This window comes from Aquarana catesbeiana, linkage group LG12, assembly GCF_042186555.1.
Source record: "Aquarana catesbeiana isolate 2022-GZ linkage group LG12, ASM4218655v1, whole genome shotgun sequence".
Taxonomy (NCBI): Eukaryota; Metazoa; Chordata; class Amphibia; order Anura; family Ranidae; genus Aquarana; species Aquarana catesbeiana.
The window spans coordinates 42,936,508-42,953,632 of record NC_133335.1 but is presented as its reverse complement, the minus strand read 5'-3'; the positions used below and the strand labels follow the sequence as shown (position 1 = coordinate 42,953,632).

Sequence of the window (17,125 nt, the reverse complement as noted above, 5' to 3'; positions counted from 1 at the left end):
TGGTTTTATAATCTGATTTAAAGAGTAGTCACTAAAATTAGAGAAAATTAAGACAAAGGTGAAAAATACTCAAGTTTTCTCTGTGACCCAAAAATTATTTTTGCAAACACTGGTCACGTAATTGAAATATTGGATGAAATGCCATCATTGTTTACCTGTGATCAGCTGACGGTGCTGGCAGAATGACATGACCAACCGTTTGCTCTGCGTAAACTTTAATTATCACCTTTAGTAGAGATCACATGATGACATGTCGGCATTCGGTCAAGATACTGGCATTAGTGGGGAGAATTCCTGGGCTGAACTATTTTGCACTTTTTTTAGTTTTCCTTGCATTACAACTTTTTTTATTTTACAATAAGCTTGTAGTCGGGCTATAGGTCTTCTATAACATTTTATTATTTTACTTCATAACATGACAGCATTGGCGTACAACATTTGAATGGAAACTACAATAAGAATCACAAGCTCCCAGCATAAACCCCCATTTTTCAGGGCCATAGCAGTTGACTCATATTTGGGGCTTGTGCTTGAAAACTCCTTCCACGGTGAAATCAATGGGATTCTTTTTGTGCACAGTCATGTCTCCGGTTCAGCTTATTATTGCTGAGTAGTTCATAGTGGTAATAAGTCAGCTTCTATGGTCCTTTAGTTTATTTAGGATTATGATGATCCTTCTATGGTCCTTTAGGATTATGATCAACTGAACCCAAGTTAAGACATTCTTAACCCACCAGCTTCTAGATACTTGTAGGCAGGTATTAGACTGTGAGAAAACAGGGCAATCCATTATTTAAAATATTTTATTTAAACAAACTTTATGTTTATAGTATAATAGTTTTATATCACTGTAATGTATTAAAATACTATAGCTTATTTGATACACAGTAAGCTTTGGCAGAAGAAGAACTATGGATAGAAGCAAAAGGATGATGATGTTGAACAGGAACTTTTGCTATAACAACTGTTCAGGAGCTAATTCCTTTATCTATCTTCAGTAGGAAAATTACAGCTGGAATGTGGCTAGTTGCTTTCAGCAACAGAGACACTTGATGGCACCTCAACTAGCTGAAGTTCTTAGTGGTATAATAAGAACATGGCTGGTTTGTAAGCGAAGCAGGGTTAAAGGGTCAGTCCAACTGGTTCAGTTTACTTATACTTATGACTGCAGCATAATTTTTAACTGGACTGCCCTTTTAAAGAAACTACTGTTGCCCACAGCAACCAAACCAATTCAAATTAGCCCTAGAAGAATTACAGCTGAAACCTCTCCTCTTTGTATAAGTTGGCCCAAAAGCCCAAATGTATTGAATGGTGTGCAGTAGATAAATATACAGTGATACCTCGGTTCGCAAACAGAAGAGTTCACAAAAATTTGCTTTGGCTCACGAACATGAGCCGCAGCCGTCTTCCCTGCTCTGACACATTCATATTGAGAAGAGCAGTGAACCTGTCCATTCAGATAGGGGTTTCTGTCCCCTGACTACCATGAGGGTGGGCTCACTTGATTGGGAATCATGGATAAACAGTTCATATGAATTCTACAACTTTATCATGCCCTCAGATGATCTTTTCCTGGATGCACATTGCTGTTTTCTGGCCCCTAGATTAGTCATTTAAATTGAGGTTTGGGATTGTTTCAAACAAGGATTAAAGAGGAGCTATAGTTTTTTTATTTTTATTTTTAGCTGTACACATGAAAGAGGTCAGCTTAATGTAAAAGACCGTATGTAATAAATGTTTAACCGCTTCAGCCCCGGAAGATTTTACCCCCTTCCTGACCAGAGCACTTTTTGCGATTCGGCACTGCGCCGCTTTAACTGACAATTGTGCGGTCGTGCGACGTTGCACCCAAACAAAATTGACCTCCTTTTTTTCCCGCAAATAGAGCTTTCTTTTGGTGGTATTTAATCACCTCTGAGGTTTTTATTTTTTGCGCTATAATCAAAAAAAATTAAAATTTTGAAAAAAACACAATATTTTTTACTTTTTGCTATAATAAATATCCCCCAAAAATATATAAAAAAAAATATTTTTTTCCTCAGTTTAGGCCGATATGTATTCTTCTACATATTTTTGGGAAAAAAAATCGCAATAAGCGTATATTGATTGGTTTGCGCAAAAGTTATAGCGTCTACAAAATAGGGGATAGATTTATGGCATTTTTATTATTAATTTTTTTTTTTACTAGTAATGGTAGCGATCTGTGTTTTTTATCGGGACTGCGACATTATGGCGGACACATTGATTACTGTAAAAATGTCACTGGCAGTGAAGGGGTTAACCACTAGGGGGCGATCAAGGGGTTAATGTGTTCCCTATTGTGTGTTCTAACTGAAGGGGGGAGGGGACTATGTAGGGGAGATGACAGATCGCTGTTCATACTCTGTATGAACAGACGATCTGTCTGTTCTCCCGTCAGAGAACCGGGATCTGTGTGTTCAGACACACAGACCCCGATTCTCCGTGTGCCCCGAGCGATCGCGGGAGCCCGTCGGTGATCGCGAGAGCTGCGGGGGCGCGCGTGCGTGCGCCCCTAGTGGCCAAATATTAAAGCAACGTAACATGACAGCGATTCGCACAGCCGAGCCATGTTGCCGCAGTACAATTGCGGCGGCAAGTCCTTTATATGTACATACATTTCAGAATTTTACTGTACATATAAACAAAAAAAAAAAATAAACCGGATTAACCTAACTTACATTGAACCCTATGGGAAAATTTGCCTCGGTTCACAACCATTTCGGTTCGCGACCATTCGGTTTGCGAGTCATTTCACAAATTAAGTTTGTGAACTGAGGTATCACTGTAAAAACCAAACTCATAAAGGGAATAGACAAAGTAAAAATGTTACACATTAAAACTCATGTATATATGTGCAACATATGCATATACAGCATTCAGCACTATGGTGAGTGAGGGCTATGTGTGTCATAGCACTGGGCATCAAGTTAATTGGGATTATACCCAGAATACTGGGAAACTTTTGTTCAAAAAAGGAAACTGCGTCAATGTAAGATTCTAGAATATAAAAGCAAATAAAGTAGCTTATACAGATATACACATCGCCTGTACAACATGCAACCTCTGCTCTGGTCACTGGCATCTCTGAAGCTGTGAATTGTAAAGGATGTCAACAGTTACCTTTTCTGCACTAAGTTTCTAATTTATGTGCCAGGTGTAGGTTAGCTAATTTATACATATCTGTAAACAAAAATGAAAAATAAGTTATTTCAGTAATAGCCTGGATAGAACCTATGCACAGTTATGCCCCTATCACACAGGCTAGTCTGTCCTTAAAAGCAACATTATCTCTTAAGAGACCCTGTTATTCTCTAAACTAATCCTATCTGATGTTCCCTGCAATAGAAAAGGTGTTATGCAGCGTACACACGGTCTGACTTTTCGACCGGACTTGTCCGACAGACCAAATCCGGCGGACAATCCGATCGTGTGTGGGCTTCACCGGACCTTCAGCGGACTTTTCCAGTCGCAAATCTGACGGACTTTAGATTTGGAACATGCTTCAAATCTTTACGTCGTAACTCCGCCGGACCCAGAAATCCGCTTGTCTGTATGCTAGTCCGACGGACAATAACCGACGCTAGGGCAGCTATTGACTACTGGCTATCAACTTACTTATTTTAGTCCGGTGTACATCATCACGTACGAATCCGTCGGACTTTGGTGTGATCATGTGTAGGCAAGTCAGTTCGTTAAAAAGTCAGTCGAAAGTCCACTGGAAAGTCTGTCGGACCAGTCCGGTCGCAAAGTCCGCCCGTGTGTACGCGGCCTTATACTCACCTGTCTGGCAGCCTCTGTTACCTTACTTTTCTCCAGGACTGTATTGCAGTCATTCTGTTTTTATTTCTCCCAGCAAGTGTGTTCGCGGAGACAATAATAGTTTAGGTATAATTCCTCTTTAAATGCATTTGCAATATATTTTTGATACTGGAATACAAGAGCTGCATTTCCCCCCCCCCCTCATGGTTTAGGCTCTCTGTGTAGACAGGAAGATTCAACAAAGCACCATCTTCCTGATGCGCTGCAGCTTCTCCACATAGCGCACATAAATGCATTGGCATACATGCATGTAACCTACTAAAGGGTTAATAACATATAAAAATACACAAATAAGACCAATGACAAAAGCAAATGGGGGTCTAAACTGTGGATCTACAAATAAAAAATAATAGGATAATACTGGAATAATAACCTATAAAAAGTGAAAAAAACACTTGTGCATCTATTCCTTAGACCTCTCTTTAAGCCATCTCACAGGCTTCCTGGGACAAGATACTTAATATTTAACCACCCAGGTTTATCCAAAGTAGATTTGAAACTGCAGGAAGTTCACCTTGACCCTGACAATTTACAGACTTGTCTGTCCTTTATGGGTGTCATTTCCAGTGAAAACGCAGATCTCACAGTCAGGGTTTGAAAGTTAACGCATGTAGGTTAGCACTATATAATGCAGAAGTCAAAGAGACTGTAAGTCCAGCGGTTGCTAGAGTGGAGACTTTGTATTTCTAGCTCTGGATGACCCTACTCCAGACATGGGTGTTCTCCTTCCATTGTTTTAGAGGCAAGTACTCGCACTGTCTGGATGTCCTCATAGGTTGGTGATTGGTATGCCTCCAGTCCCTGTTTTAAAGACATTAAAACAAATTAATTTTATCTGCAACACAGAAGACTATAATAATAAAAAAACATAACTTCGGCTTCACGGAAGTCAGATTGGATGGATCCTGATTGGTGATTACAGGTACTGCTCTTACAGTAGCACTTAGCTCTGTGTGCTAATACATTGAATAACCCAATTGAATGTTGGATTTCTGTGAGCTTTTTATAGACCATTACAAAAAAGCAGGTTTATTGACAGTTGACCTATTGCAATATATTAGAGTTATTAGGGAGGAGCGACGTGCTGACGTCAACGCGTTCGCGCAGGTCCCTGAGTGACGGGCTGCAGCTTTGAGAGGGCCGACTTGTTTTTATGCTCTATTTTATCTCCATAATTGTAAGTGCATTTTTTTTTTAGTTTTTTACTATTAAAATATCCAAAGATTTTATGCTATGGAAGCTTTTTATTTCTTCATGGTGATCCTGTGTCATTGCACTCTTTATGAGTGATGGAAGCTTATGAAGACACTGTGGCTGTTGCTGTGTCCATTAAAGGCCATGGCTGGGTATTGAGCCGAAAGTGATTGTGATCCCCCCATCATAGGAGCTCACAGAGAGTGAATCTAGTGGTGGATGTCATCTTTTTTTCACATCACCTTTCCTTGGGTGTAATATTTGTTATTGCCACGCTGATGTCACTTCATTGGATGGACTCTATTTGTTGTCATTATTCACTTATTTCATTGATAATTTTAGATTATTAGCAAAACTTGTTATTTGAAAAGGTGTTTGTTATTGTGTGTATCTCACAGGAAGTTGCTGCTTTTTTGCACATGTTTATTTGTTTATCTATTTTTGGTAGCGCAGTAATTACTTTTTCTTTACAATATATTAGAGTTAGATTTAAATAGAAGCTTTTTTTTACTAGTTTCAAATCTGCAAATCTTTTTAACCTTCTTCAATAAAGAGTTCTAATTCTTAGAGACAATGTCAACTTGCCCATTCAGGGAAAAAAATGGCAGTGTTTGTGCAAAGGGGTCTCCCCTGGCCCTCTGATACTGTCTAAAATTCCCAGTGTCAGATGATTTTGTACATTGGACGGAAGAGCGACATCACGCCCTCTGTCATGGGACAGTGCTCGGGATTAGAGATTGGCTGATAGACCTGAGCTTTGTCACATGCTCCCCTATACCTGGAAGCGCCTGGTACTGCGACAGAAGGAGTTGATGGGAAGCAGAGTTGGGTGAACGGTTTGGCCCAAGTATCAGTTCGAGCCGAACATTGGCTGTTTACCCTGCTCGGTGAACACCCGAATTTGCAGGGCGTTCCACGGGTGTTCACCCTGCTGATTGCCCTACAATGCACTGCGCGCTACACAGTGCATTCTGCGTGCTGAAAGCTGATTGTTAAGGAGCTAAGCAGGAAGACGGATCTGTGTGTTTCCCCAGTCACACAGTCCCCTATACAGTTAGTAATCACAAACAGGGAACACAGTTAACCCCTTGATCGCCCCTGATGTTAACCCCTTCCCTGCCAGTGTCATTAGTACAATGTCAGTGCATATTTTTAGCACTGATCACTGTATTAATGTCACTGGTTCCCAAAAAAGTGTCAAAAATGAATGTCAGTTAGGTGTCCGATCTGTCCGCCGCAGTGTCGCAGTCCCGCTAAAAAAACACTGATTGCTGCCATTACTAGTAAAATAAAAATAATAAAAACGCCATAAATCTATGCCCTATTTTGTAGATTCTATAACTTGTGTGCAAACCAATCAATAAACGCTTATTGGGATTTTTTTTAAGCAAAAATATGTAGAATACATACATATTGGCCTAAATTAACAAATACATTTTTTTTATATATTTTTTGATATGTATTAGAGCAGAAAGTAAAGAATATATTTGGGTGATCAAATACTACCAAAAGAAAGCTCTATCTGTGGGGAATAAAAAAGGACGTCAATTTTGTTTGGGTACAACGTCGCACGCCCGCGCAATTGTCAGTTAAAGTAACACTGTATCCATATGAAATTGTTATCATATTTTCCCCACAAATTGAGCTTTCTTTTGGTGGTATTTGATCACCTCTGCAGTTTTTATTTCTTGCGCTATAAACAAAAGAAGAGTGACAAGTTTGAAAAAAACACAATATTTTTTACTTTTTGCTATAATATCCCAATTTAAAAAAAAAAAAAAACAATTTTTTCCTCAGTTTAGGCTGATATGTATTCTTCTACATATTTTTGGTAAATAAAAAAAATCGCAATAAGCGTATATTGATTGGTTTGCGCAAAAGTGATAGCGTCTACAAAATAGGGGATAGATTTATCGCATTTTTATTATTTTTTTTTTTTTACTAGTAATGGTGGCGATCTGCGATTTTTATCATGACTGTGACATTGCGGCCAACACATCAGACACTTTTGACACTATTTTGGGACCGTTCACATGTATACAGCAATCAGTGCTATAAAAATGCACTGATTACTGTATAAATGTCACTGGCAGAGAAGGGGTTAACCACTAGGGGGCGATCAAGGGGTTAAATGTGTTACTTAGGGAGTCATTCTAACTGTGGGGGGAGGGGACTTACAAGGGAAGGAGACCGATCGGTGTTCCTCTGTACTGGGAAAACACCATCGGTCTCCTCTCCCCTGACAGTATGTGGATCTGTGTGTTTACACACACACACACAGATCCACGTTCCGGCTCTGTTACCGGCAATCGCGGGTGCCCGGCAGACATCGCGGCCGCCCGCCGGACATCACGGCCGCCGGTCATGTGCACTAGTTTCTGAGTGACGCAGCGGGCACGCGCCCCCTAGATAGCCGGGAAGCCCAGGACGTCATATGGCGCCCGCCCAGGATGGGAGATCCCTCCTGCGGACGTCATAGAACTATGGGCGGGGTAGGAAGTGGTTAAGCATCATTAAAATCACTGCTCCTTAAAAAAACAATCGTTTTACCTGGACCCCTCATACCCCCTTTTATGGTCAATTACTTGCATATAAGCATTTAATATGGGCACTTTTGATTTTTCCTGTTCGGCTCCCAAAGACTTCAGTGGGGTTCGCTGTTCGGGTTAGAACTTTTCCCCTGTTCGCGAGTTCTGCTGCGAATCGAACAGGGGGGTGTTTGTCCCATCTCCCGACACTGTTTCTTTGCTCTAAATCTCAAAGGTAATGTCTTTGAGTATTAAACTTCAGAAGCCAATAAGAATCTATTTTGTATTTATCTAACTGCAGCTAATAAATGAAAATATTTATGAATAAGGCCATTTGTCTTCAAAGGCCAACACTTCACATGACTGATACTTGAATTTTCAAGGAGAAACAGAAATATTTAATCTTCAGCTGCTTTCTTTTAATTTCTTTGTTTCTTACTTTTATATTAAAGTACCCAGATGCCTTGGAAACACATGTATAAATGGAACTGGTCACCCATTTGGTAACACTCCTTGACGGTAGGGACTGATGTGAATGTACAATGTATATGTAAAGCGCTGCGTAAATTGACAGCGCTATATAAGTACCTGAAATAAATAAAAATAAAATAAATAAACACAGCTAGGCAGCCCACCTCAACAGGCCCTGTTTGTGCCCTGGCACAGGCTGTAGGCTGCAGTTCTCACAAATCCCTTATGGCATCAGTATCATTCTTTACTATGCTACAACTGCATTTTGAACAAAGAACAGCAGGGGGCACCAGCACTCTGAACTGAAACACACTGTCTTTTGATTTGGAAATAACTGGTAGAGTTAGATGAGTATGTTTTATACTTGTATGATATACAGGTAGGCAGAGAACAGCGGAGGTTCCAATGGGAAACTGAGACTGTTGTGAAGGGCCAAACCAATAGGCTGAATTTTTAACTTAACATACGTTTAACCTTCACAAAAACAGTACTGAAAATGTGTATGTTTAAGACCAGCAATAAATGTTGTGAAGAAAAAAAAACAACCGCTGCCGTGTTTTTTCTACATGGCATGCCACGGAGTGAGATTTAAACTCATTAAGGAAGCTGCAGCCACAGTACAGTGAACCCAGTGAGCACTATGGTTTTTAATTGACCAGGCTTCCTTTCAAGACTTTTTATAGACTTATATTTATGGAACTTATCCTCTGGTATTTTTTAGAGCCCTGTTTTGCCACCCCGGCCACTCTATACTCTTTACCACTTTTTTGCAATAAATGTTATGAACCTATATCATTCAATTTTACAATATATACCTGTGGGGTGGAGAGCAAGAACAGGCAACCACTTCCCACATGCCTGAGCTTGCAACATATCCTTGTTGCCCACCTCCCATGATCTGTCCCAGTCACTTGAGTGGCACCATCAACCCCCCCCCCCACGCAGCCATAGCCACTCTAAAGTGCCACTGCCATCGTGTGGCGGCCAGCAGATCAACGAAAGCAGAAGCACTGCTACCTCCTCTAATTGACCTCACGTGGGCTGGACAGGGAATACGAAAGGGCTGGATGTGGCTCAGGGGCCATAAAATACCTAGGTCCGCATTGGAAGCGCATAATATACAATCACTGGCCACTTTATTAGGTACACTTGTTCAATTGCTTGGTAAAACAAATTGCTAATCAGCCAATCACATAGCAGCAACTCAATGCATTTAGGCATCTAGACGTGGTGAAAACGACTTGCTGAAGTTCAAACCGGGCATCAGAACAGGGAAGAAAGGGGATTTAAAGCGGAGTTCCGCCTGGAAAAAAAAAAAAAATTAAAAGTCAGCAGCTACAAATACTGCAGCTGCTGACTTTTAATATAAGGACACTTACCTGTCCAGGGAGCCTGCAATGTCCTCACCCAAAGCCGACCCGTCCCTCGGCTCCCTTACTAAGGGAAACAGAAAGTGAAGCCTTGTGGCTTCACAGCCTGTTTCCTACTGCGCATGAGCGATCTGAATGGTCTCTGCTGTCTTCTGGGACCTGTGTGTCTCCCAGAAGACAGCGGGGGGGGTGGACAATGTGTAGTTTGCCGCACAAAGTGCAGCAATCTATGCCTGGAAGTGGGAGCAGATACCTGGATTTTTACGCACAACCATCTCTAGGGTTCACAGAGAATGATCCGAAAAACAGAAAATATCCAGTTCACACATTTGTGTGAAGGAAAATGCCTTGTTGATGTCAGAGGTTCATAAAAATTGGACAATAGAAGCAGGGCCGGTCCTAGACGGGGTGCACGGGGTGCAGTGCACCCAGGCGCCAGAGAGGTGGGGGCGCTGAAGCGCTGGAGTGCTCCCTTCCCTCCTCCTCCTCCTCTTGATTGCGTCCGGCGGCGGCGCTCTCCGCCGGTGTTAAAAGAAGAAAGGCGCCGCCGCCGCTGTGTGTGCTGCTCAAGCCCCTCCCTCCTGAGCGGCTGGTCTCTGCGTGGAGAGAGACCAGCCGCACAGTGATGTCGCGCGGGGGGGAGGGAGCGAAGGAGCGGTATGTGCCCGACACATTCTGCTCTGTGTCTCCCACTCCTGCCTACTTTAAACTCCTCTGCTCTTCACCCGGGCGGCGCGGCTGGCTGCACACTGTTCTCTCCTCTTCAGCTGCCGCCCGGGTGTATATATGTACCCTAATGGAGGGGGGGGCTGTACTAATGGAGGGGACGCTGTACTAATGGAGGGGGGGCTGTACTAATGGAGGGGGGGCTGTACTAATGGAGGGGGGGCTGTACTAATGGAGGGGGGGGCTGCACTAATGGAGGGGGGGCTGTACTAATGGAGGGGGCGCTGTACTAATGGAGGGGGTGCTGTACTAGTGCAGGGGGGCTGTACTAATGGAGGGGGGCTGTACTAATGGAGGGGGGCTGTACTAATGGAGGGGGGGCTGTACTAATGGAGGGGGCTGTACTAATGGAGGGGGGGGCTGTACTAGTGGAGGGGGGCTGTACTAGTGCAGGGGGGGCTGTACTAATGGAGGGGGGCTGTACTAATGGAGGGGGCGCTGTACTAATGGAGGGGGCTGTACTAATAATGGGGGGGTCTGTACTAATGGGGTCTGTACTAATGGAGAGGGGGTCTGTACTAATGGGGTCTGTACTAATGGAGGGGCAGGTCTGTACTAATGGTGGGGTCTGTACTAATATGGGGGTCTCTACTAATGGAGGGGGGTCTGTCCTGGGGGGTCTGTACTAATGGAGAGGGGGTCTGTCCTGGGGGGTCTGTATTAATGGAGGGGGGGTCTGTCCTGGGGGGTCTGTACTAATGGAGGGGGGTCTGTACTAATGGAGAGGGGGTCTGTACTAATGGAGAGGGGGTCTGTACTAATGGAGAGGGGGTCTGTCCTGGGGGGTCTGTACTAATGGAGAGGGGGTCTGTACTAATGGGGTCTGTACTAATGGAGGGGGGGTCTGTACTAATGGAGGGGGATCTGTACTAATGGAGGGGGGGTCTGTACTAATGGGGTCTGTACTAATGGAGGGGGGGTCTGTACTAATGGGGTCTGTACTAACGGAGGGGGGGTCTTTACTAATATGGGGGTCTCTACTAATGGAGGGGGCGCTGTACTAATGGAGGGGGCTGTACTAATAATGGGGGGGTCTGTACTAATGGGGTCTGTACTAATGGAGAGGGGTCTGTACTAATGGAGGGGTCTGTACTAATATGGGGGTCTCTACTAATGGAGGGGGGTCTGTCCTGGGGGGTCTGTACTAATGGAGAGGGAGTCTGTCCTGGGGGGTCTGTACTAATGGAGGGGGGTCTGTCCTGGGGGGTCTGTACTAATGGAGGGGGGTCTGTCCTGGGGGGTGTGTACTAATGGAGGGGGGTCTGTACTAATGGAGAGGGGGTCTGTACTAATGGAGAGGGGGTCTGTCCTGGGGGGTCTGTACTAATGGAGAGGGGGTCTGTACTAATGGGGTCTGTACTAATGGAGGGGGGGTCTGTACTAATGGAGGGGGGTCTGTACTAATGGAGGGGGGGGTCTGTACTAATGGGGTCTGTACTAATGGAGGGGGGGTCTGTACTAATGGGGTCTGTACTAATGGAGGGGGGGTCTTTACTAATATGGGGGTCTTTACTAATGGAGGGGGGTCTGTCCTGGGGGGTCTGTACTAATGAGGGGGTCTGTACTAATGGAGGTGGGGTCTGTACTAATGGAGGGGGGTCTGTACTAATGGGGTCTGTACTAATGGAGGGGGGGTCTGTACTAATGGAGGGGGGTCTGTACTAATGGGGGGGTCTGTACTAATGGAAAAGAAAAAAGGAGCAGAGAAGAGGATTGTGGGACATATAGTCCCGAGAACTGGCAGCCCCACTGTAACACGGAAACTGCAGCCCACACAACATGCTCAGCTGAATGGGAAAGAGAGAGAGAGAGAGACAGGAGCCTGGGAAAGTTTTCAGGGAAGTACACCCAGGACTCCAGAGGGAGAGGACAGTGCTGAGAGAACACCATCGCTGGGTCAGGTGAGAGGGCCGATCGGCCAATATATACTATGTCTGCAGTCTCTGATCATCTCCTGTATTATGTCTGCAGTCTCTGACCATCTCCTGTATTATGTCTGCAATCTCTGATCATCTCCTGTACTATGTCTGCAGTCTCTGATCATGTCCTGTACTATGTCTGCAGTCTCTGATCATGTCCTGTACTATGTCTGCAGTCTCTGATCATGTCCTGTACTATGTCTGCAATCTCTGATCATCTTCTGTACTATGTCTGCAGTCTCTGACCATCTCCTGTATCATGTCTGCAGTCTCTGATCATCTCCTGTATCATGTCTGCAGTCTCTGACCATCTCTTGTATCATGTCTGCAGTCTCTGATCATCTTCTGTATCATGTCTGCAGTCTCTGACCATCTCCTGTACTATGTCTGCAGTCTCTGATCATCTCCTGTACTATGTCTGCAGTCTCTGATCATCTCCTGTACTATGTCTGCAGTCTCTGATCATCTCCTGTACTATGTCTGCAATCTCTGATCATCTCCTGTACTATGTCTGCAGTCTCTGACCATCTCCTGTACTATGTCTGCAGTCTCTGATCATCTCCTGTACTATGTCTGCAGTCTCTGATCATCTCCTGTACTATGTCTGCAGTCTCTGATCATCTCCTGTATTATGTCTGCAATCTCTGATCATCTCCTGTACTATGTCTGCAGTCTCTGATCATCTCCTGTACAATATCTACAGTCTCTGATCATCTCCTGTATCATGTCTGCAGTCTCTGATCATCTCCTGTATCATGTCTGCAGTCTCTGACCATCTCCTGTATCATGTCTGCAATCTCTGACCATCTCCTGTGCTATGTCTGCAGTCTCTGATCATCTCCTGTATCATGTCTGCAGTCTCTGACCATCTCCTGTATCATGTCTGCAGACTCTGATCATCTCCTGTATCATGTCTGCTGTCTCTGACCATCTCTTGTATCATGTCTGCAGTCTCTGGTCATCTCCTGTATCATGTCTGCAGTCTCTGACCATCTCTTGTATCATGTCTGCAGTCTCTGATCATCTCCTGTATCACGTCTGCAGTCTCTGACCATCTCCTGTATTATGTCTGCAATCTCTGATTATCTCCTGTACTATGTCTGCAGTCTCTGATCATCTTCTGTACTATGTCTGCAGTCTCTGATCATCTCCTGTATTATGTCTGCAATCTCTGATCATCTCCTGTACTATGTCTGCAGTCTCTGATCATCTCCTGTACAATATCTGCAGTCTCTGATCATCTCCTGTATCATGTCTGCAGTCTCTGACCATCTCCTGTACTATGTCTGCAGTCTCTGATCATCTCCTGTACTATGTCTGCAGTCTCTGATCATCTCCTGTATCATGTCTGCAGTCTCTGACCATCTCCTGTATCATGTCTGCAGTCTCTGATCATCTCCTGTATCATGTCTGCAGTCTCTGATCATCTCCTGTATCATGTCTGCAGTCTCTGATCATCTCCTGTATCATGTCTGCAGTCTCTGACCATCTCCTGTACTATGTCTGCAGTCTCTGATCATCTCCTGTATCATGTCTGCAGTCTCTGACCATCTCCTGTATTATGTCTGCAATCTCTGATCATCTCCTGTACTATGTCTGCAGTCTCTGATCATCTCCTGTACTATGTCTGCAGTCTCTGATCATCTCCTGTATTATGTCTGCAGTCTCTGATCATCTCCTGTACTATGTCTGCAGTCTCTGATCATCTCCTGTACTATGTCTGCAGTCTCTGATCATCTCCTGTATTATGTCTGCAATCTCTGATCATCTCCTGTACAATATCTGCAGTCTCTGATCATCTCCTGTATCATGTCTGCAGTCTCTGACCATCTCCTGTATCATGTCTGCAGTCTCTGACCATCTCCTGTACTATGTCTGCAGTCTCTGATCATCTCCTGTATCATGTCTGCAGTCTCTGACCATTATCATGTCTGCAGTCTCTGACCATCTCCTGTATCATGTCTGCAGACTCTGATCATCTCCTGTATCATGTCTGCAGTCTCTGACCATCTCTTGTATCATGTCTGCAGTCTCTGATCATCTCCTGTATCATGTCTGCAGTCTCTGACCATCTCCTGTACTATGTCTGCAGTCTCTGATCATCTCCTGTATCATGTCTGCAGTCTCTGACCATTATCATGTCTGCAGTCTCTGACCATCTCCTGTATCATGTCTGCAGACTCTGATCATCTCCTGTATCATGTCTGCAGTCTCTGACCATCTCTTGTATCATGTCTGCAGTCTCTGATCATCTCCTGTATCATGTCTGCAGTCTCTGACCATCTCTTGTATCATGTCTGCAGTCTCTGATCATCTCTTGTATCATGTCTGCAGTCTCTGACCATCTCCTGTATTATGTCTGCAATCTCTGATCATCTCTTGTACTATGTCTGCAGTCTCTGATCATCTTCTGTACTATGTCTGCAGTCTCTGATCATCTCCTGTACTATGTCTGCAGTCTCTGATCATTGCCTGTATTATGTCTGCAATCTCTGATCATCTCCTGTACTATGTCTGCAGTCTCTGATCATCTCCTGTACAATATCTGCAGTCTCTGATCATGTCCTGTATCATGTCTGCAGTCTCTGACCATCTCCTGTACTATGTCTGCAGTCTCTGATCATCTCCTGTACTATGTCTGCAGTCTCTGATCATCTCCTGTATCATGTCTGCAGTCTCTGACCATCTCTTGTATCATGTCTGCAGTCTCTGATCATCTCCTGTATCATGTCTGCAGTCTCTGATCATCTCCTGTATCATGTCTGCAGTCTCTGACCATCTCCTGTACTATGTCTGCAGTCTCTGATCATCTCCTGTATCATGTCTGCAGTCTCTGACCATCTCCTGTATTATGTCTGCAATCTCTGATCATCTCCTGTACTATGTCTGCAGTCTCTGATCATCTCCTGTACTATGTCTGCAGTCTCTGATCATCTCCTGTATTATGTCTGCAATCTCTGATCATATCCTGTACTATGTCTGCAGTCTCTGATCATCTCCTGTACTATGTCTGCAGTCTCTGATCATCTCCTGTATTATGTCTGCAATCTCTGATCATCTCCTGTACTATGTCTGCAGTCTCTGATCATCTCCTGTACAATATCTGCAGTCTCTGATCATCTCCTGTATCATGTCTGCAGTCTCTGACCATCTCCTGTATCATGTCTGCAGTCTCTGACCATCTCCTGTACTATGTCTGCAGTCTCTGATCATCTCCTGTATCATGTCTGCAGTCTCTGACCATCTCTTGTATCATGTCTGCAGTCTCTGATCATCTCCTGTATCATGTCTGCAGTCTCTGACCATCTCTTGTATCATGTCTGCAGTCTCTGATCATCTCCTGTATTATGTCTGCAGTCTCTGATCATCTCCTGTACTATGTCTGCAGTCTCTGACCATCTCCTGTACTATGTCTGCAGTCTCTGACCATCTCCTGTACTATGTCTGCAGTCTCTGATCATCTCCTGTACTATATCTGCAGTCTCTGATCATCTCCTGTATTATGTCCGCAGTCTCTGACCATCTCCTGTACTATGTCTGCAGTCTCTGATCATCTCCTATACTATGTCTGGGGGTTCTTTCTAACAGACTCTCTAACAGAAGCCCTCTTTGTGTGCATCAGAGAAACTCCCCTCCAGGTCTCATTAGTGTACGCTCTTCCTGTATTTTTTTTTTATTGTTAAAAGATCATGGGAGGATCCTAGGGTAACAAAGAGTTATTTGGAGAGCATCTCTGTGTTTGAGTCATTGCCATAGAAACATTTGTAAAGGGGAGGAGTTGGTAAGATGACCACGCCCATGTGGGGGCGCCAGAAATATTTCTGCACCCAGGCGCCGGTGACCCTAGGATCGGCCCTGACTATGTCTGCAGTCTCTGATCATCTCCTGTATTATGTCTGCAATCTCTGATCATCTCCTGTACTATGTCTGCAGTCTCTGATCATCTCCTGTACAATATCTGCAGTCTCTGATCATCTCCTGTATCATGTCTGCAGTCTCTGACCATCTCCTGTATCATGTCTGCAGTCTCTGACCATCTCCTGTACTATGTCTGCAGTCTCTGATCATCTCCTGTATCATGTCTGCAGTCTCTGACCATCTCTTGTATCATGTCTGCAGTCTCTGATCATCTCCTGTATCATGTCTGCAGTCTCTGACCATCTCTTGTATCATGTCTGCAGTCTCTGATCATCTCCTGTATTATGTCTGCAGTCTCTGATCATCTCCTGTACTATGTCTGCAGTCTCTGACCATCTCCTGTACTATGACTGCAGTCTCTGACCATCTCCTGTACTATGTCTGCAGTCTCTGATCATCTCCTGTACTATATCTGCAGTCTCTGATCATCTCCTGTATTATGTCCGCAGTCTCTGACCATCTCCTGTACTATGTCTGCAGTCTCTGATCATCTCCTATACTATGTCTGGGGGTTCTTTCTAACAGACTCTCTAACAGAAGCCCTCTTTGTGTGCATCAGAGAAACTCCCCTCCAGGTCTCATTAGTGTACGCTCTTCCTGTATTTTTTTTTTATTGTTAAAAGATCATGGGAGGATCCTAGGGTAACAAAGAGTTATTAGGAGAGCATCTCTGTGTTTGAGTCATTGCCATAGAAACATTTGTAAAGGGGAGGAGTTGGTAAGATGACCACGCCCATGTGGGGGCGCCAGAAATATTTCTGCACCCAGGCGCCGGTGACCCTAGGATCGGCCCTGAATAGAAGATTGGTAAAACGTTGCCTGGTCTGATGAGTCTCGATTTCAGCTGAGACATTTAGTTAGTAGGGTCAGAATTTGGTATAAACAACATGAAAGTATGGATCTATCCTGCCTTGTATCAACGGTTCAGCGGTATGCTGGTGGTGGGGGTGTAATGGTGTGGGGGATATTTTCTTGGCACACTTTCGGCCCCTTAGTACCAATTGAGCGTCGTTTAAACGCCACGGCCTACCTGAGTATTGTTGCTGACCATGTCAATCCCTTTATGACTATAGTGTAGTGTTGAATCTATGCCACGAAAGATTAAGGCAGTTCTGAAGGCAAAAGGGGGTCCAACTTCGTACTAACAAGGTGTACC

General features: G+C 44.2%; 1 protein-coding gene across 1 annotated transcript in view; it reads right to left on the bottom strand.

Moving 5' to 3' along the window:
* Positions 1–597: 597 nt before the first annotated feature.
* The window catches only part of CD79B (CD79b molecule), a 57,819-nt gene continuing 41,291 nt past the window's right edge, over positions 598–17,125 (bottom strand). The window contains exon 7 of the mRNA XM_073607646.1: positions 598–4,644. Within this exon, the coding sequence (XP_073463747.1) occupies positions 4,546–4,644 (99 nt within the window). The 3' untranslated portion in view covers positions 598–4,545. The remainder of the gene's footprint in view (positions 4,645–17,125) is intronic.